We start from the raw sequence: 21,108 nt of genomic DNA, 5'->3' as shown, positions 1-21,108 counted from the left end.
GCAATTTCGGACGATTATATCGTATATCTCCAGGAACGTGAGGTAGAAAGTGGAATGATGGAAGATGATCCAATCAACTTCCAGCAAGCCGTGAAAAGTTCCAACTCTCATAAATGGATTGAAGCCATGAATGAAGAGTACAAATCTATGCAAGACAATAAAGTTTGGGAACTTGTCCCATTACCAGTTGGTACGAAACCCATTGGTTGTAAATGGATATTTAAAACCAAGCGGGATTCAAATGGTAATGTAGAAATATATAAAGCACGTCTTGTAGCTAAAGGCTTTACTCAAAAAGAAGGAATTGACTTCAAAGAGACCTTCTCTCCAGTTTCTACGAAGGACTCTTTCAGGATAATCATGGCACTAGTTGCACATTATGATCTTGAGTTACATCAAATGGATGTTAAAACAGCGTTTCTCAATGGTGACATTGATGAAACAATTTATATGGTACAACCAGAAAATTTTGTGTCCGAAGACTCAAAGAATATGGTTTGTAAATTAACTAAATCCATTTATGGGCTCAAGCAAGCTTCTCGTCAGTGGTACTTCAAGTTTCATCAAATTATTGTCTCATATGGTTTTGAGGCAAATCTTATGGATGAATGTGTGTATCACAAATTCAGTGGGAGTAAGTATATTTTCCTGGTTTTATATGTCGATGACATATTGCTAGCCACAAATGATATTGGCATATTGCACGACACCAAGAGATTTTTATCAAAACATTTTGAGATGAAAGATCTTGGTGATGCCTCTTTTGTCTTAGGAATCCAGATACACCGAGATCGTTCTAGGGGTATTTTAGGATTGTCACAAAGGACCTATATTGATAAAGTCCTCCAAAGGTATGGCATGCAAAATAGCAAACCAGGTGATACCCCTGTCGCTAAAGGAGACAAATTCAGTCTTAATCAATGCCCTAAAAATAATTTAGAAAGTCAAGAAATGCAAAAGATTCCTTACGCTTCGGCTGTGGGGAGTCTAATGTATGCTCAAGTATGTACACGTCCGGATATTGCGTACATTGTTGGCATGTTAGGCAGATATCTAAGTAACCCTGGAATGGATCATTGGAGAGCAGCCAAGAGGGTTATGAGATATTTACAGAGAACAAAAGAGTACATGCTTACATATAGGAGATTGGATCAATTAGAGTTGATTGGGTATTCCGACTCCGACTTTGCTGGATGCCAAGACAGCAGAAGATCCACATCAGGCTATATTTATCTGTTGGCTGGTGGAGCAATTTCATGGAGGTCTGCCAAACAGACACTCGTAACTTCATCCACCATGGAAGCAGAGTTTGTAGCATGTTATGAGGCATCCAATCAAGGAATATGGCTACGAAATTTTGTCACTGGGCTGCGCGTTCTGGATGGTATTGAAAGACCATTGAAGATATTTTGTGACAATAAATCAGCAGTTTTATATTCCAATAACAACAGGAGCTCTACAAAATCAAAATACATTGATATCAAGTTCCTAGTTGTAAAAGAAAAAGTACAGAGTGGACAGATATCCATAGAGCATATTGGAACAAACTCCATGATAGCGGATCCGCTTACAAAGGGATTACCACCCAAGGTCTTTCATGAGCACACTGCTCATATGGGTGTTGTCTCATTTGAGGATATCCAAATTTAGTGGGAGTTTATATTATTCATTGTATATTGCTCTATGTTATGTTTAGACTTTATCTATACATTTGGATTGTGTTCTGCAGAAATAAAGTATTCATTTCATTGCACTCTGTTAAATTATGCTAAAGATTTTATCTCAATAAAGTTAAGTAGGACCAGTTGGAAATAGGCATGAATAGATCACATTGCATGTAATTTCCATGCTATGCACTCATGATTGATCTATGTCATTTAGCTATGCAGATATATGTGACCATTGATTGGTCTAGTAACGATTGATGTAACATAGACCACCTTGATCCTATGTCAGTATAGTTAATGGACGAGATTGTTCGGATATACCCTAAGGACATGATAGCAAATTGAGCTCATAAGGTTAAGCACATTTATTTGATTACATATGCATGTGGCCCAGTGGGAGATTGTTAGATTAATTTTTGTAATTAATCTATAATTTGGGCCACACATGCAAATAATTAAAATGTGTGTGCTATCATTTAATTAAGCCTAAATATAGTGATCTAATTAATAATTAATTAATTGGCTTAAGGGTATAATTGTCATGAGATTATTGTGTAGATACCATTAGACAATTATTATTTCTATGAGGGGCAGAAATATAATTGTGATAAAGTTAAAACTGCCCTAGCAGTTTATAAATAGGGTTATGGTCCCCATTCTACGACTACGCATTCCAATTTCTGAAAATCCTCTCAGAGAGAAATTGACACAGAATCTAGTGGCTAGAATTGGAAGACCATCTCAAAGGGTTTTTTTTTTTCTATAAGGTTTCTCCTTCAATGGATTCAGGTATGCTTCCGCTATTATTTTTCTACTCATTGTTTTTAATCAGGAGATTCCAGTGTATATATAAATTAGGGTATTCACCTTGTTAAATATTTCAGTACATATGTAGTTAGAGTATTCACCCTATTAAATATTCCAGTACATATGTAGTTAGGGTATTCACCCAGTTAACTATTCCAGTATATATGAAATCAGGGTATTCTTCTTTATTGGATGGTAACATTTCTTTCCCATAGGCGCATGTGCAGTTTAATGAGGTTACAACTCCCAAGGTCTGATCTCAGGTCTTTATATTTTTGGATGCAAGTACTACTAACTTATTTAATAGTTTTTTCCACATAAAAGCATGAGTTTAGTGATATGTTACCTGGACTGTTATAACGGGAGCTAGGTACTTCACAGACCACCAAAATGAGAAAGCTAGGATTCTGTTTGTTAAACCACTCTGCAGATGGTGTGACATCTCAAGGAGCCTCTCAATGTTGATGATGTAAGTAGTCAATTTCATTCTATAATCTGATTATTTTTTTTCTCCGTTTGAATTTTGCTCCTACTACCAAATTCCAAATAAAGTCCCTCATGGTGCTATAGCCTATGGTTGATGAGAACTAGCAAATAAAGTCCAAAAAATTGGGTTCTCATGGCCTTTGACTCTTGGGGTGTGATGAAGCTGTTAACAGCTCTTCACCGCGTATCTGTTGTATGCTAATTTTGCAGGAGGGAAAGCTTAAATCAATCAATAATATTCTTGCTAGTTAAATATGGAGTACTGAAATCTGCAGCTGGAAACTGGAGTTCATTGCTCAATTATTAGAGTGGCTGGCATCTAGTCCGAAATGTCCATGTTTACAGATGAAGTGAATTGAATAACCATTAAATAAGTCGAGCTTTGACCTTCCATAAGATAAGCTGACCATCCTTCTATAAAGTCCTATCTTTGTTGTGCGTGGAGGGGGCATATAGTCTTATATTAGGTTTAGCAGATATGATGTGGAACTGTTTGGTAGCTTGACATAACAACTTAACATTTGCTTTATAATTACTTTGCCTCGATATCACATCATATTATCTGAATTTGCAATATATGAAGGACGTCCGTACATAGACAAGTGCTTATTCAAGGAAGAAACAGAAAAACAGAGACTAATGAAGTTTACATCATTAGTTTATGCAGATTACATATGTGAAAACTAAGTACCTAAGGGGACAAAGAGACAGCCTCCATGAACTCCTGGTTGGATTCAAGAGCACTCATCGAGTTTGGCGGTAGGCACACCTCCAAATCTATGCTTCCTCCTCCTTCACGTCCCGGGTAACATGACACTGTCCCATCGAACTTGTGTGCGTAACCGCTCCGAACTGCCAATCCTTTCCCTAGTCCAAACTCAATTCCATACTTGTTAAATCTGGGCGAGCTCCCCATCATTACGCTATTGGGGTCAAAAAACAGGCCTAACTGATAAATAAAGTGGGATTGAAACCATGACTCAAGCCAGCCACGCACAGCTTTGTCAGTGTGACCGACCACAGCCTGGTGCAAGAGCCAGGCTGCCCACCCAAGATCATGTTCAAGCAGTTCACCAGCAGTGGCAATGCCTCTCACCGTTTGAATTGAGTTCCCAAAGTAGTTCTCCGGCAAGGGCGGGTCCAATCTTGTTCTGTTACCGATGGCCAGCCTGCAACTGGTTACCTGCTCATGTGGGAAACAGCGCGCTCGTGTTATGGACCTCCAGACAAGTGCGGACAATGCCTGGAAAGAGGAGATTTTGTTGCTGTTGCACTGTGCATTTGCCTTTGCTTTGAGCTTTGCTATTGATTCTGATGAGAAGTGGAAAATTCTCTCTCTGAGTACGGGTGCTTCCAATCTGCTGATGAACTCATCATGGTGAGTGAAAGGAAGGTTGATAATTGGACCATAGCCATCAGGAAACCAGCGCTTGAGGATGGGTGGGCGTGACAGTGTTATGGAACTATTCTTCTCCTGTGCAGTGAATACCTCAGACCATGCGTTGAAGAAATGCCAGAAAGAGGTTCCATCAACCATGCTGTGATTTATGGAACATCCAATGAAGATGCCGTCCACAAGCTCTGTGACTTGAATTGATAGCAAAGACAAGGTGTGACCATCGTGGTTAATCACCCTATCATGATCAAAGAATGATTGGATAACTTGGGGTACATAAATTGGTGAAAGGATATCAGATATTGTCATGTCTGCAGCTGCGTGGATGAATTTCGCTCCGGGACTGTTGTTACAATCTACAAAGACCACATAAGAGGGTGGACTGTCCTCCTTCTTTGTTGCAAGGCGGCCTGCAAGTGGGTAGAAATGGTCGAGTGTGAGAGCGAGGGAATCCTTGAGCCTGTCCAAGAGAGTTGCCATGAAGTTTTGTGGATCATCCACATCAGGTGGTTTGCTAAAGAGAAGGCCCTTTTGGATATAATTGACGGAGAGCATGGCAAGGTCCCATGGTGTGAGGTAACAGGGCTCCTTGGTCTCTTCTGAAGTGAACTTTGGTTTGATAAAGCATTCTGAGATGAGCCGAACAGTCGGAGTTGCCATTAGACCACCGAGGAGTCTCCTCTGTTCAGGGAAGCCAATAGCTTATCTTCAGCTTCTCCCTACCATTCTTAATGGGCTGCTGTGATTTATAAAGCTGCAGATGAGCATCTCAATTCTTTAAATGATTGTCCTCCCAGTTGCCTGGAAAAGACTAGATCCAGTCAAAATATGAAAAGAATGATGTGAGATTAGATTGTAATAATAATAACTATTATGATTCTAAACCCGTTTTCCAAAAATTAGGGCTGGCAATTCAACCCTAACTCAAAGGCCATAGATGGACCCATTCTTTTAAAAGGTGTTTGGAGGATGAGCCAAAACTGGAGGATGGATGTCAAGCATGACGTCACCCACTTAATGAATTGCTGTATGATTCAATTCAACGGTGCACCGTGACAACAGAAAAATAAATAAATAAACCGAATTGCGTGAGAAATTTCTCAACTTTCTTCACGCCGCTTCCTTTGAAGAGTCCACCGAAAGTTGGTGGGAGCTGGTGGTTACAGAACTGAATTGAACCATTGCCGGGTGGGTGCTTGTGGTTACAATACTGAATTAAACGTACACGTAATTGCTCAAAGCCTTTTCTATACTCGGGCGCTTGCATATGGGGGAAATAAATTAAATAGACTTAAACGAAGAACCTGCTTGCTTAGTAATAACCTCGACATTGGCTCTTCTTTTAAGGATTCTGATTATGTTAACCTAGTGGAATATTGAACTGAATGAAAATTCAAACTTGGGTTTCTGAAGATGAAATGTAGCCGTCGTTTAAAATCTAGGTGAAAGATTTTGAAGGTTGTACGTTTCTTGTAATGCTTTGAAAACGTGGTGCCGTTGGGGGCCACGTCGGCCTAAAGCTAAATGAGGATTTTCTATCCTGATCATTGTAGTCCATTAGGATACTTCGTCCTTTTTTTTTACAACTTTCACACTAGGCCTCTTAGGCCACCTGCTGCGAAATATTCCAATTAGGATCATGGAAATGGAAATTGAATATGTTTGAACTTGTCTTGTGGATTGATAACGGGGCACATGGCCTATCATCAACGTGAGAGCGATTAATGTGTGCAGTCGTTAATACCGTGAGGAAGAAATACAACTAGGTCCATGATACAAGCGAGCACACTGTTCTAATTTAAAGGGTGCTCTTCCTAAAATAAACTATTAAAACAAATTCTATTTTAATTTGTGAAATATGGGCCCTGAGTTAATCATCCCCAATACCAAACGAAATAGGAACACACCAAAAAGAAAACATCTAGTTTTAAGGATTCGTAGCATCCTATTGCACTTCGACTTATGCAGCAAGACCCCTGAGGCTTGGGTCCCCTTCAATTCACATGGTCCATCAATGCTCTCAAAATTTATTATCTCTCAGCCACCATGCTTTTGACTTCTGAGGGTGCAACTCAGGACGGTCGTATCAAATCAGCTAAAGAAAGCAGACGCAGAGCAAATGAGAAGAGAAGATATACAAAATCAGTTAGGTGAGGCACATCGTATGAATTGGTAAGAAATATTTTAGATTAAGGCTAGAGTCAAGCACATGTAAGCAAGAGAAAGACATGATACTTGAAATAGTGCAAGAAACTCCGTAGAAAATGCCATGATCAACACCAAAACTATAGCAATGTCTAAGTCCAAAATTTAATCACAAAATCAAACATAGTATCTATTTAACGTCAGAATTCTGTGGTTTGGAATATGCAAGCCAGGGTTCAAAATATCGGTCGAGTCCGGTACGACTCGGCCGAGTCGTATCCGCCTCGACGCCGACCGCGACGAGTCCGATACCAGATACAATTTATACCTAAACTCGGCTTTGAATCGGTTGGACTCGGATGACTCGACCGATATCCCGAGTTAACTCGGTCGACTCGGAAAAAAAAAAAATCTAACAGATTCTGAAACCCATCACAACAAGAATCAACATTTTTAGAGACATCAGGAGTGAAGATTTTTCATCTTTGGTGCGCTGCTGGTGCCGCAACGGTGACTGAACGCCGGCTAAACAACCTTCATTCCGAGTTTGGGAGCAGAGAAGAGCTTTGTGCAGTGAAGAAAATAGGATTTGATGGCACCACCGGCAGAACCAACGTCGTGAGCGTCCACGGTGGAGGGCAAGATAGGAGAAGAGAGAGATGGCCATGGCGGTTTCACTCTCTACAGATCACACTCTCTGCAGATCGCACTCTCTGCTTTCAGTGGAGGGAAGATAGGAGAAGATAGGTTTTGATCCTATGTGGCTCAGCACCATGACATATTTTTACGGGTTCAGCCCACCAGATTAGGCCCAGCCCAAGTTCAATTCATAAAAGCCTGTGGTCCATGTATTTCTGTATAAAAAAATAAAAAAATAAAAATTTGGTGTTTTAAGCTTATGGAAAAAAAATGATTTCTTCAAAAATATATTAAGAAAAATAAAATTTTCATGCATGATTTTTTATAAAAATATATATAAAAAAAAATCAAATATAATTAAAATTAATTATATATAAAAAAATTAAATTAAAATTTGTTTAAAGAAATAATGTATTAATATTACCTCAGAAGGAGGTTAATAATTTAAGTAATTGCTTAAAATAATAATTATGTTGATGTATTAGTCTAAATTGATAAAAAAAAAATTTATTTATGCACCCCGTCTGTAGATCTTACCTCTAAAGATCATATTGATTATAGTTGACTTCAAGTTGATTTCGAGACCGATATATTTATTTTTATTAGTATTATTATAAATAACTTTGAGCAAATACTTTTATAACTATTTAAATAATGTTAAATATAATACAATTTTATTTTATTAATTTATTTAATTGTATATATTTTTCTGATGATTTACATAATATTTTTATAATTTTTTGAATTTTCTAATTAGCTTATTTTACGTATCGTCCGATACCAAACCGATACACCGAGACCGATATGCCTCGGGACCCTCCGAGTCAATGACCGATACCGCGACTTTGAACCATGATGCAAGCAACTCAATCGAACACTCGATCGTCAACACCAGAACATAGAATGTATAGCATCCTAAACTTCATCACCAAAAACCAACACACACAATATGTTTCAAACTTCAGAATCCTATGGCTAATGTAACTCCATATCAAATGAAATCTAGAGCCTTCACTAGCAGAGAAACTTAATTTAAACTGCTGGAACCACATTTAAGTTCCACCCAACACACTCAGGGAACAAGGCTGTCATTTAGGGACAGTGAGGCTAGTTGTTCGGTTGGGCTGTTAGCCTGCTGCTGAGCAACATTCCTCAGGACGTCCATGGCCTCCGCAACCTTGGACTTCAAAGCCTCTGGCGACTCGAGCAGATGCAAAACCTCAGTCTGGTCCATCTCCAGAAGCATGCCTGTCACTTTAGCTGCCATCTCATGCTCCAGCTATGAAAAATTAACTTATAGTTAGCACTTTTTAAGAAAACATTTAATAAATGATAAATGATTTTCCTAAAAATATTAGTAGAAAAAATATTTATATTAAAAATATTTGAAGTATAAACATTGTCATATGCTTACTTATTTTAGTTTCTTTTCCACAACATTAAAGAGGAATATGGAGGGGTTTTCTTTTCCAAAGATTATAAGGAGAAATAAAAGAGAAGATATTTTCATTTTTTAAAAAAGAGTATGAGGCTTGAGAATCTTGCTTCCATAAAATACTCTACCAGTCCCCTTTAGCTAAGTTTTAGGTATCTTGACTCCTAAAGTTTTTTTTTTTTTGAATTCATAATATATCATTTAAATAACTCATTACAATTGATCCCTCACATCTTTGATAATTCCAAGCACTTAAAACTGTTCAAGCATGTTTTGATATAATTTTGAAAAAAGATATACATAAAAGAGCCATTTGAGTTTATAAAATCCTAACTTATTATGTTTAAATATAAATAATTAGAATTTTCTACATTTTTTAGGTCAGAAGTAGTGTTATGCTAGCGAAAGCTTTATAAAAATAAAACAGTTTACAATTTTAATCATTATATCATAGAAAATATTAGAGGTCAAAAACTAGACATGACTATTGATTCCCACCCATTCTTTATTATATGGCTATTCACCACATATTAGTCTTCATCTATATCTTATAACATTTCCTAGAGCTAAAATATTTATGAAAATATTTTTAATAACTTTTTTTATTTTATAAGAAAATCCAAATATTACAAAAACAAATATTTTATATATTATTCTTTAAAAATTGATTCTATACTAATGAGCAATTTAAGACAATATCCAATAATTTCCACATTGAATGAAATTTCATTAATTCAATAATTCGTCTCTTTATATGATACATAGTGTCACATCCCAATGAAAGAAAAACTCCACCTTAAACTAAAATTTTCTAAAATTTCTTTTGTCATCATTTTATGTGTTATGTTGTCTTTTAACTCTTCTAGAAATCTTCAATATGAGTTATGATGTTAGTTTGTTGTATTAGTAAAAATTGTAATGCAAACAATGTTAGTTCAAAAATGTAAAGATAAAAAAATATACAAAGGTATATGAAGTTTTAACATAGTTCAACAAACTATACCTACATCAACAAATAAAAGATAATCATTCCATCATATCATAAAAATTAGATGAACTTGTTCTGATAGTCATAACTTTTTTCTGAGATGGAATATTTATAAGATATTTTTAATAACGTTTCTTATTTTATAAAAAAAATCTAACATTATAATTACATATCAATTTTCGAAATATTTTGTATGATATTCTTTATAAAAAGAATTTATACAGATTAGGAATTTGAGGCATTTTTCAATAAATAGTACCCAAATACTGTCTTTTAATAGTATAAATATCTTTCATGAAAGTAACCTTTAAATTAAGAGCGCAAAAAATACAAATCATATATATATACACGGCCAAAAAGGAGAAAATGTCCTCGAGAGAGGAGATGATTTTCTTAATTGCTGACTATATAGTATTTGATTCCACGATATCTTTTGGGCCCTCTGGCAAAACATTTTGTCATACGCTTGGGTTCACCTCATCAGTCAGCACGATCATGTAATTATTGGCAGATTCCCCCTCAGCGTTTTTTGAAGTGATTTGCAACACGGCTAAGTAATTGGTGCTCTGATATCTGCTCATTCATCAAGCACCCTTGTGTTCAAGATTTTCGTTATTAAATTTACTATCAACTTTCTTTACCACCAAACTTATATGAATCACAACCCGTTAGCATTTATGTCCTCCAAATTTGTCTTGTTAATTTTTGTAGGTGCCCCTATATTTTGAAGGTTTTTTTTATAGGCGAGCAAAGGAATATATTAAAAGCGCCTAGCAAGTGTATTTTAAAAGTTAAGGGTGGGATTTGCCATCGTTGAAGTTTTAACCAGCTATGCAGTGCAGCTTCATCTTGGTAGATTTCCTTGCTTCCAATCTGTTTCTTTATTCTAACATGTAGAGACACATTTTAATAATGCAGGAGAATATGGCCAAGATATTACATTTTGCAAAGGTGAGATTTTAGTTATCTGGTTCTGACTGTAGTGCACCTTTGAATCTTAGAAGAAGAATGGAAATGGAAAGAAAATGCTGAAAATTACTTTAAATCTGTTCCTTTCTGAAGCTATCTTCAGCATTTTCCTGTCCTTTCTATTGTTTTTTCCTAGAAAAAAAAAAGAAGAAAAAGAAATAAAGGAGCATAATGGTTGTGAATTGCTCAGCTGTATTAAACATGTGGCTAAAGCCTACAACTTCTTGCTCTGAGAGGACACGAATTTTAAAGCATCCTGATGATTGAATATCAGCTGCTAACTTCATGTCTTCTCGAGGCTTTTTCTGGTTGTCTTTCTTAGGCCCCCACTTGCATTGTAGCCCATGTCCAGTAGGTCTCTTACAAAGAAGTCACTGGGCATTGAAGTAACTTTTCCCCTGGTTTTAATGATTACATTTCCTTCAAACGGTATGGTATGATCATCCATGGAAATACTATTTCGTTGGGAACCTGTATGATCTAGATGCCTTAAAATAAAAATTTTGAAATATACGAAATGTCTTCAAGTGGGGACATCATACTCTCCTATCCAATTTTCCTGCATTATGAGAACCTGTAGGGGAAAGAGTACATTCACTCCCTTGAAAACTCCCTTTGCATCTCAAATTTATAGTGGACTGGAAAACATCAACCAACTCAAGTACGTGGTAATATTCAAATAATGCAAGTAACTAGTTTGTTGTTGAACGAATTGAGCGAGGGATGCGATGCTAAAAGAGCAATCATTCTCCCATGAATGTGGACTGTTGATATAAATAATGAACAGGTGATATGCCAAACCTCATGGTGCTATTGCAGATGAGAACTAGCAAATAAAGTTCAAAAGAATGGATTCTCATGGCCTTGGAGTCTTGGGGTGTGATGTTGCCGCCAGCCACTAGCAGAAGCCAAGCGCTTGAAAAGAGCGCTAAGAAAGGTTGCTTCTGTCGGCCTTTCTGTGCAACAATCCACCAGTAGCGGAAGAGAGGGTTACCGTACATACAAGAGTCTTCCAGTTCTTACGGAAGCTTTTTCTTACCAGTCAAGTAGTACAACAGCGGTATCTTATCTTATAGCCCGACGCGGCGGTCATATTGTCTGAATTTGCAATATATGAATGACGTTGGCACAAAGACAAGTGTTTATTCAAGCAAGAAACAGAAAAAAAGAGACTCTAATGAAGTTTACGATATTAGTTTCTGCATATTACAGATATGAAAACTAAAGTACCTGAGGTAATAAAGAGACAGCCTCCATGAACTCCTGGTTGGATTCAAGAGCACTCATCTAGTTTGGCGGTAGGCACACCTCCAAATCTATGCTTCCTCCTCCTTCACGTCCCGGGTAACATGACACTTTCCCATCGAACTTGTGTGCGTAACCGCTCCGAACTGCCAATCCTTTCCCTAATCCAAACTCAATTCCATACTTGTTAAATCTGGGCGAGCTCCCCATCATTACGCTATTGGGGTAAAATGTTGGAAATCTAGCCAGCATCCTCTGTTTACTTCCCTAATTAGTGTAATGTACAGCCTTTATTATAATTGATTTAGGAGTAATTCTAGCAAGGTAGTTTATTCACTTTCCATGTAAGAGTAGTTTATATATTTAGGAGTAATTCTAGCAAGGTAGTTTATTCACTTTCCATGTAAGAGTAGTTTATTCACTTCCCATGTAAGAGTTTATTCACTTTCCATGTAAGGGAAATTCCATTCCGGAATTGTCTCATATCCGTAGGCTATTTATTTATGCTTTCATTCATTGTAAAGGAAGGTATCACAGAATGAATTGAGGTGTTCCTCCATATTTTGTTTTCAAATTCTTCATATTTTTCTTCAAATTCTTCATGGTATCAGAGCAGGTTTAATCCTGTCTCATCGTCTTCATCTTTAGTCAGTTTTTTTTTACTCAATTCTATTCTTCTAATTTATGCCTAAATACGGTCCAGCCTTTGGAATGGCTACCAACTCATCATCCTCTACTTCTGATATCATCATCTCATCGTCTTCATCCTCTCATCAGATGGAGATGCTTCAGAAACTACTGTCTCCTCTTTTTTCAATACAGTCACAAACTGGCTCATCTTCCAACCAGGTCATTGGTTCCGGAACCTTGGCTCACAAAGGTAATTTTTTGAGTGCCTTCACTGCTGGTAAGAAACGTAAAAAACCTTGGATAGTGGACTCAGGAGCATCTGATCATATGACGGGAGATGCGACAATTTTTGATACATATAACTCATGTCCAAATAATTTAACAGTCCGAATAGCAGATGGTTCACTGTCAAAGGTTGCCGGAACAGGTTCAGTTGTGCTATCAAGGGATCTTACTCTCAACTCTGTTCTCCTTGTTCCTAACTTAGACTGTAATCTATTGTCAATTAGTAAACTCACTAAGGAAAAGAGGTGTATTACTAATTTTTCCTCCACTCACTGTGAATTTCAGGATTTGGATTCGAGGAAGACGATTGGCAATGCTGAGGAATGCTCTGGACTCTACATTCTTAAGGAGCGCCACGATCCACAAGAACAACCTCAAATGACAGTTGGTAGTAATTCTTTTTCGGTTTCATGTCAAAATAACAATAGTGCAATTAGGTTGTGGCACTATCGCTTAGGTCATCCAAATGTTATGTATCTCAAGCATTTATTTCCTTCATTATTTAATAAAAATCCAAAATCCTTTAAGTGTGAAATCTGTCAATTATCAAAGCAAGTCCGGTCTCATTTTCCCATTCAACCCTATAAAGAGTCTAGTCCATTCTCAATGATTCATAGCGATATCTGGGGTCCGTCAAGAATAAAAAATGTAACTGGTACTAGGTGGTTTGTCTCATTCATAGATGATCACACTAGATTAACTTGGGTATTCCTCATGAAAGAAAAATCTGAAACGAGTCAAATTTTCAAAAATTTTAAAAATATGATTCAGACCTAATTCCAGTCAAAAATACAAATTCTAAAGTCTGATAATGCTAGGGATTATTTCAATTCCATTCTAGGAGAATTTCTAGCACAAGAAGGGATAGTTCACTTAAGTTCATGTGTTGATACCCCACAACAAAACGGAATCGCTGAAAGGAAAAATAGGCATTTGTTAGAGGTGGCTAGATCACTAATGTTCTCCATGAATGTTCCAAAATTATTCTGGGGGCAAGCTGTCCTTACGGCAGCCTACCTCATCAATATGAATGTTCCAAAATCATTCATAGATGATCCATGAATGTACCTCACTAATGTCTAGGGTACTAAAATTCCAAACACCTTGTCAAACACTCCTAAAATCCTTTCCGACTACTCGTCTCATCTCCACCGTCCCACCCAAAATTTTCGGGTGCTCTGTCTTTGTTCATATCAATCAACAACATAGAAGTAAACTTGATCCTAGGTCACTCAAGTGCATCTTTCTTGGGTATTCTTCAAATCAAAAAGGGTATAAGTGTTACTCTCCGGTCACAAGAAAATTCTACAATTCAATGGATGCCACCTTTTTTGAAACCCAGCCTTACTATCCCAAAAACGATATTCAGGGGGAGAATTCAACTCAGGAATATCAATTTTGGGATCTTGAGTCATTCAGTGAGTCACCCATCACCACTGAAAATCACATTCCTCCAGAGTCATTTAATTAACCCGAGTTCATTGTTGACTTGTGGGATAAGGAGCACATCCAAGAGGAAACGGAGGAAAGAGCACTTTCTCAACAAACCCATGAGGCAGAACCAGGTCCTAATCCAAGCAAACTTCCAGGTAACAACGCTCCTGATGGTACTGTTGATTCCGAGTTAGAAAATGATATTCTTAATATGCCCATAGCTTGGAGGAAAGGAGTTAGATCATGCACTCAGCATCCCATTGGAAATTTTATTTCTTATGATAAGCTATCACCTACGTTTCGTGCATTCACTTCTAGCATCACAGAGATACAAGTTCCTCAGAATATTCAGGAAGCTTTCAAGTATCCTAAATGGAAGGCGGCAGTCGATGAGGAAGTTCGGGCGCTGGAAAAGAATGGTACGTGGGAAATTACTGACCTCCCAAGAGGTAAGAAACCAGTTGGGTGTAAGTGGATTTTCACAGTAAAGTACAAGGCAGATGGTAATGTGGACAGGTATAAGGCTCGGTTGGTTGCCAAAGGATTCACCCAATCTTATGGCATTGACTATCAAGAAACTTTTGCTCCAGTTGCCAAGCTCAATACTGTTCATGTACTTTTATCCTTGGCAGCTAATCTCGATTGGTCGCTTCACCAACTTGATGTGAAGAATGCCTTCCTCAATGGTGACTTAGAGGAAGAAGTTTACATGGACATTCCTGCTGGACTTGAGACGACATCAAATTTCAACAAGGTTTGCAGACTCCGAAAATCCTTGTATGGTCTCAAACAATCTCCCAGGGCCTGGTTTGAACGGTTCACTAAGGTAGTGAAAGGGTACGGATTCGTTCAATGTCAATCCGATCACACATTATTTGTGAAACACTTCCCAGAAGGGAAACTAGCAATTATCATTGTATATGTGGACGACATAATTTTGACAGGTGATCATGAAGAGAAAATTGACTTACTTAAAAAATTACTGACAAAGGAATTTGAGATCAAGGATCTTGGAAACCTCAAGTACTTTCTCGGAATGGAGATTGCTAGGTCAAAGAAAGGTATAGCAGTCTCACAACGCAAATACGTTCTAGACTTATTGAATGAAACAGGAATGCTAGGATGCAAGCCGGCAGAAACACCTATGGATACAACTGTCAAACTGGAAGAAAGTGATGGAAGTGCGCCAGTTGATAAAGGAAGATATCAACGTCTTGTGGGGAAACTCATCTATCTTTCTCATACAAGGCCAGACATCGGCTTCTCCGTTAGTGTGGTAAGTCAATTCATGAATAATCCAACCGAAAAACACATGACTGCTGTGATCAGAATATTGAGATACCTCAAGATGACACCGGGAAAGGGTCTCTTCTTTCAAAGAACAACAAATAAAGAGATTAAGATTTTTTCAGATGCAGATTGGGCAGGTTCAGTGACTGATCGGAGATCAACTTCAGGCTATTGTTCATTTGTCTGGGGGAACTTGGTTACATGGCGAAGCAAGAAACAGTCAGTGGTAGCCCGTAGCAGTGCTGAGGCAGAATTTCGTGCTATGGCACAAGGTATCTGCGAGGGAATCTGGTTGAACAGGCTGTTAGAAGAATTACGGGTTCCATTGAAGCATCCCATGGTGTTATACTGCGACAATCAAGCTGCCATCAGTATCGCTAAGAATCCGGTTCATCATGATCGAACTAAGCACGTGGAGATAGATCGACACTTTATCAAGGAAAAGATTGAAGAAGGAGTTTTCAAAGTCAGCTACACTCCGACAAACTGTCAAACGGCTGACATTCTCACAAAAGCTCTTGCTCGAGTTAACTTCGAAGATCTGACAAAAAAACTTGGAATGATCAACATCTACAACGCGGCTTGAGGGGGAGTGTTGGAAATCAAGCCAGCATCCTCTGTTTACTTCCCTAATTAGTGTAATGTACAGCCTTTATTATAATTGATTTAAGAGTAATTCTAGCAAGGTAGTTTATTCACTTTCCATGTAAGAGTAGTTTATATATTTAAGAGTAATTCTAGCAAGGTAGTTTATTCACTTTCCATGTAAGAGTAGTTTATTCACTTCCCATGTAAGAGTTTATTCACTTTCCATGTAAGGGAAATTCCATTCCGGAATTGTCTCATATCCGTAGGCTATTTATTTATGCTTTCATTCATTGTAAAGGAAGGTATCACAGAATGAATTGAGGTGTTCCTCCATATTTTGTTTTCAAATTCTTCATATTTTTCTTCAAATTCTTCATAAAAAAACAGGCCTAACTGATAAATAAAGTGGGATTGAAACCATGACTCAAGCCAGCCACGCACAGCTTTGTCAGTGTGACCGACCACAGCCTGGTGCAAGAGCCAGGCTGCCCACCCAAGATCATGTTCAAGCAGTTCACCAGCAGTGGCAATGCCTCTCACCGTTTGAATTGAGTTCCCAAAGTAGTTCTCCGGCAAGGGCGGGTCCAATCTTGGTCTGTTACCGGTGGCCAGCCTGCAACTGGTTACCTGCTCATGTGGGAAACAGCGCGCTCGTGTTATGGACCTCCAGACAAGTGCGGACAATGCCTGGAAAGAGGAGATTTTGTTGCTGTTGCACTGTGCATTTGCCTTTGCTTTGAGCTTTGCTATTGATTCTGATGAGAAGTGGAAAATTCTCTCTCTGAGAACGGGTGCTTCATATCTGCTGATGAACTCATCATGGTGAGTGAAAGGAAGGTTGATAATTGGACCACAGCCATCAGGAAACCAACGCTTGAGGATGGGTGGGCGTGACAGTGTTATGGAACTATTCTTCCCCTGTGCAGTGAATACCTCAGACCATGCATTGAAGAAATGCCAGAAAGAGGTTCCATAAACCATGCTGTGATTTATGGAACATCCAATGAAGATGCCGTCCACAAGCTCTGTGATTTGAATTGATAGCAAAGACAAGGTGCGACCATCGTGGTTAATCACCCTATCATGATCAAAGAATGATTGGATAACTTGGGGTACATAAATTGGTGAAACGATGTCAGATAGTGTCATGTATGCAGCTGCGTGGATGAATTTCGCTCCGGGACTGTTGTTACAATCTACAAAGACCACGTAAGAGGGTGAACTGTCCTCCTTCTTTGTTGCAAGGCGGCCTGCAAGTGGGTAGAAATGGTCGAGTGTGAGAGCGAGAGAATCCTTGAGCCTGTCCAAGAGAGTTGCCATGAAGTTTTGTGGATAATCCACAGAGGTGGTTTGCTAAAGAGAAGGCCCTTTTGGATATAATTGACGGAGAGCATGGCAAGGTCCCATGGTGTGAGGTAACAGGGCTCCTTTGTCTCTTCTGAAGTGAACTTTGGTTTGATAAAGCATTCTGAGATGAGCCGAACAGTCGGAGTTGCCATTAGACCACCGAGGAGTTCCTCTGTTCAGGGAAGCCAATAGCTTATCTTCAGCTTCTCCCTTCCATTCTTAATGGGTGGCTCTGGTTGATGTAGCTGCATATGAGCAGGACAATTATTTTAACGACTGTCCTTGTAATGTAATTTTACCCTTTTCCCCGCAGTTGCTGATAAAGACTAGATCCAATCAAAATATGAAACAATGCTGTGAATTTAAGTTGTAATAATAATAACCTGTAGGTATAAACCAGTGTTTTGACTGCTCAGAACACAGCCCTAATTGCTTTGCAGACTTGCAGTAAGGATGTGTTGTAGACATGCTCTTTTTCTTGTTTTGTCTTACACCTTTCACGGTGTCCTTTTATTGAATTAAACTAGATGTAGAAGCATAACCTGCATAACAATAATATCAAAATGTTGAAAAGACAACTTAACCATTATTATTCTGAATCGGTTTTGCAAAAATTATGGCTCTCCTTTCTTAAAGGTTGCCCTGCAAGAAAGACTGGCAGCCATAGATGGACCCATTCTTTTAAAAGGTATTTGGAGGATGGATATCATGCATGACATTACCCACATAATAAATTGCTCAATAGAACACTCTATTGTCAATATCAAAACATAGAGTATATAGCATCCCAAACTTTATCACCAAAAACCAGCACACACAATATGTTTCAAACTTCAGAATTCTATGGCTAATGTAACTCCATATCAAATGAAATCTAGAGCCTTCACTAGCAGAGAAACTTAATTTAAACTGCTGGAACCACATTCAAGTCCCACCCAACACACTCAGGGAACAAGGCTATCATTCAGGGACAGTGAGGATAGTTGTTCGGTCTGTTAGCCTGCTGCTGAGCAACATTCCTCAGGACGTCCATGGCCTCCGCAACCTTGGACTTCAAAGCCTCTGGCGACTCGAGCAGATGCAAAAACTCAGTCTGGCCCATATCCAGAAGCATGCCTGTCACTTTGGCTGCCATCTCATGCTCCAGCTGATCCACGAGAGGGTACAAACTTTCGCCCAGCATCTAGCCACCATAAAAATAAAAACGGAAACAACAACATGAGCACCATAAAAAATAAAATAAAATAAAAGAAATTAGGCTCCTAATACAATGCAAACTAAGGTATCGACAATAATGAGAGCAGAAGAAAAAGAAAATTACGTAAAAGGCTACTAATACAACGCAAACTAAGGTATCATCAATAATTAGGGTAATGGGCATACTGTTCTTTGCTGATCAGGTGTTGCATTTGCAAGAGCTGAAGCCAAAGCTGAAATGGGCATTGGCTGTATGAATGGAGTTCCCGAAGTAGTTCTCCGGCAAGGGCGGGTCCAATCTTGTTCTGTTATTGACGGCCAAGCAGCAACTGATTTCCTGTTCATGTGGTAAACAGCGTGCTTGTGTTATGGACCTCCAGACAGGCGGAAGGAGGGGCTGAGGGGCAGGTCAATTCTTTTAATTATTGTCCTTGAAATATCATTTTGACCTTTTCCGCGGTTGAAGTCAAAATATGAACAGTGTTTTGACTGCTAAGAAGTCACAAGTCGCAACATAAGCTTAATTGTTTTGCAGTAAAGGAAGTATCGTAGGGTTGCTCATTTCTTGTGTTTTTTTTACCAACGTGACCCCGGAAGCATCACCCATCATCTGCATAATTCAATATTGAAAGGCCAACTTGTATCCGTATTCTAAATTCGCTTGGTAGTTGCCCCTAACTCGAAAGCCACTTGTCAAAAAAAATCTCGAGATAAAATTCTTACAGTCGTCGTATGCTTGTCCAGCGGTGTCCATGATTCAATTCAACGGTGCACCATGACAACAGAAAAATAAAAAAATAAAAAAAATTAAATAAGGATGGTACATTACTGAATTTTATGACATAAGTATTTCAATTTTATAGAAAACAAAAGATCAGGTCCAGCCGTCAAGTTCATCTTTGTTCTAATACAATGCTAAACTACCAATTTTTCTGAAAGGTTCAGTTGCAAGGATTTAGGCTCGTAATGTATATGATGCTCTAAGGGTTGCGAATTACTCAGTTGATTGCTACATGTTCTTGACGATCAATGGAGACAGTTAATAATTGTGGAAGTTAATAAGAATGTGAATCTGGAAATGCTTTAGTTGGGAAGGAGTTATAGAGGGAAAAGGGTTTAAGCCTGCTAACAGTCCCACTGGGGAGTGGCTGTGATACCATTTAAACGAGGAAAGCTCAGTAAAAGCTTTGGAATGTATATGAGATTGCTTTGAAGAATCTAAGTTAGGCTCTAACTTGTGGCCATGCTTCATTCAATGTTTTAAGAGCGATCCCTTTCCTCAAAAAGGCCCTCATGGAACATTTGGCTGAAGCTAAGCTCTGAGGGGTACACAGATTTGAAAGGATCCTCATGATTGAATATCAGCTGCTAACATCCTGAAGCTTTTTCTGGTTGTCTTTCTTGGGCCTTTCAAAGGATCTTCATGGTTGAATATCAGCTGCTAAACATCATGAGGCTTTTTCTGGTTGTCTTTCTTGGGCCTTTCAAAGGATCTTCATGGTTGAATATCAGCTTCTAACATCATGTCTTCTTGAAGCTTCTCTGGTTGTCTTTCTTGGGCCCTCATATAACAACCAAATTGCATTGTAATTATCGCTAATGTCCTGTAGGTTTCTCACACAGAAATTCTTCAACATTGAAGTAGCTTTTCCCTTTATTGTATTTATTTTATTTCCTTAATGATTTCTTGCAGTTTCGGCATTTCAGCCGTCAAGGGGATGCAGTTTATATGCAATAAATAGGACAAAATCGGATAGCTATCAGTGCGTGGGCATACAAAGAGGTTTCGGGGAAACTTCTCAGCCTCTTGAAATAACTACTGTCCTGAAAAATTATTTTCTCCTCTTTTAGTCTGAGATTATTGACTTTTTGTCCATGCTAGCGGGCTGATATTCAGTTTCTTGTTAGATTTAAATTTAGAAAGTTATCTGTGCTCCTCACTTTTGCATGACATGTAAATTTTAGGACCATTCAAGGGGAATGCTTAGCTTTCCTGCACTAGGATTTAGTAAGGCCTGTTTGACTTCGTTTCTACTCTGCTCTGTCCCTAATCTTTTTGAACTTCTGAAGGATTGATCTTTGGTTGCTTTTTCATACCCCCTTGATCATCCCACTGAAGAATCGATGGGGCTCAACTTTTAGCTGGTTTGTATTATTCTGTTATTGTTATTCATACAAAATGTAGTTTGTCTCCCATTTCCAATGGACTTCCACTGCTCAATTTGCTGTTGTTAATTGATGGCATCAAGAACAACTTAATTTTCCTCTTTTTCTTTCCCATAGGCGCATGTGCAGTTTAATGAGGTTACAACTCCCAAGGTCTGATCTCAGGTCTTTATATTTTTGGATGCAAGTACTACTAACTTATTTAATAGTTTTTTCCACATAAAAGCATGAGTTTAGTGATATGTTACCTGGACTGTTATAACGGGAGCTAGGTACTTCACAGACCACCAAAATGAGAAAGCTAGGATTCTGTTTGTTAAACCACTCTGCAGATGGTGTGACATCTCAAGGAGCCTCTCAATGTTGATGATGTAAGTAGTCAATTTCATTCTAT

The 21,108-nt window shown here is 38.3% G+C and overlaps 2 protein-coding genes and 1 pseudogene across 2 annotated transcripts; all 3 read right to left on the bottom strand.

Annotated features, from left to right (window-relative positions):
* Window positions 1-3,461: 3,461 nt before the first annotated feature.
* LOC132252644 (protein ENHANCED PSEUDOMONAS SUSCEPTIBILITY 1-like) lies at window positions 3,462-5,344 on the bottom strand. The gene has a single exon (XM_059734576.1). It carries the CDS (start codon window positions 5,014-5,016, stop codon window positions 3,652-3,654), a length of 1,365 nt encoding a protein of 454 aa, XP_059590559.1. The 5' UTR covers window positions 5,017-5,344; the 3' UTR covers window positions 3,462-3,651.
* A 6,273-nt stretch (window positions 5,345-11,617) lies between these two features.
* On the bottom strand, window positions 11,618-17,766 carry LOC100259166 (uncharacterized acetyltransferase At3g50280-like; annotated as a pseudogene).
* Window positions 17,767-18,149: 383 nt separating this feature from the next.
* On the bottom strand, window positions 18,150-18,918 carry LOC109121673 (polyadenylate-binding protein 8). The gene is given in 3 exon segments (XM_019216497.2): window positions 18,150-18,339; window positions 18,342-18,534; window positions 18,735-18,918. Coding segments are annotated over 3 exon segments (396 nt in total). The 5' UTR covers window positions 18,894-18,918; the 3' UTR covers window positions 18,150-18,295.
* Window positions 18,919-21,108: the final 2,190 nt, after the last annotated feature.

This window comes from Vitis vinifera, chromosome 18 (genome assembly GCF_030704535.1).
Source record: "Vitis vinifera cultivar Pinot Noir 40024 chromosome 18, ASM3070453v1".
NCBI classification, from domain to species: domain Eukaryota; kingdom Viridiplantae; phylum Streptophyta; class Magnoliopsida; order Vitales; family Vitaceae; genus Vitis; species Vitis vinifera.
This window is presented reverse-complemented; position numbering and strand designations above follow the sequence as displayed.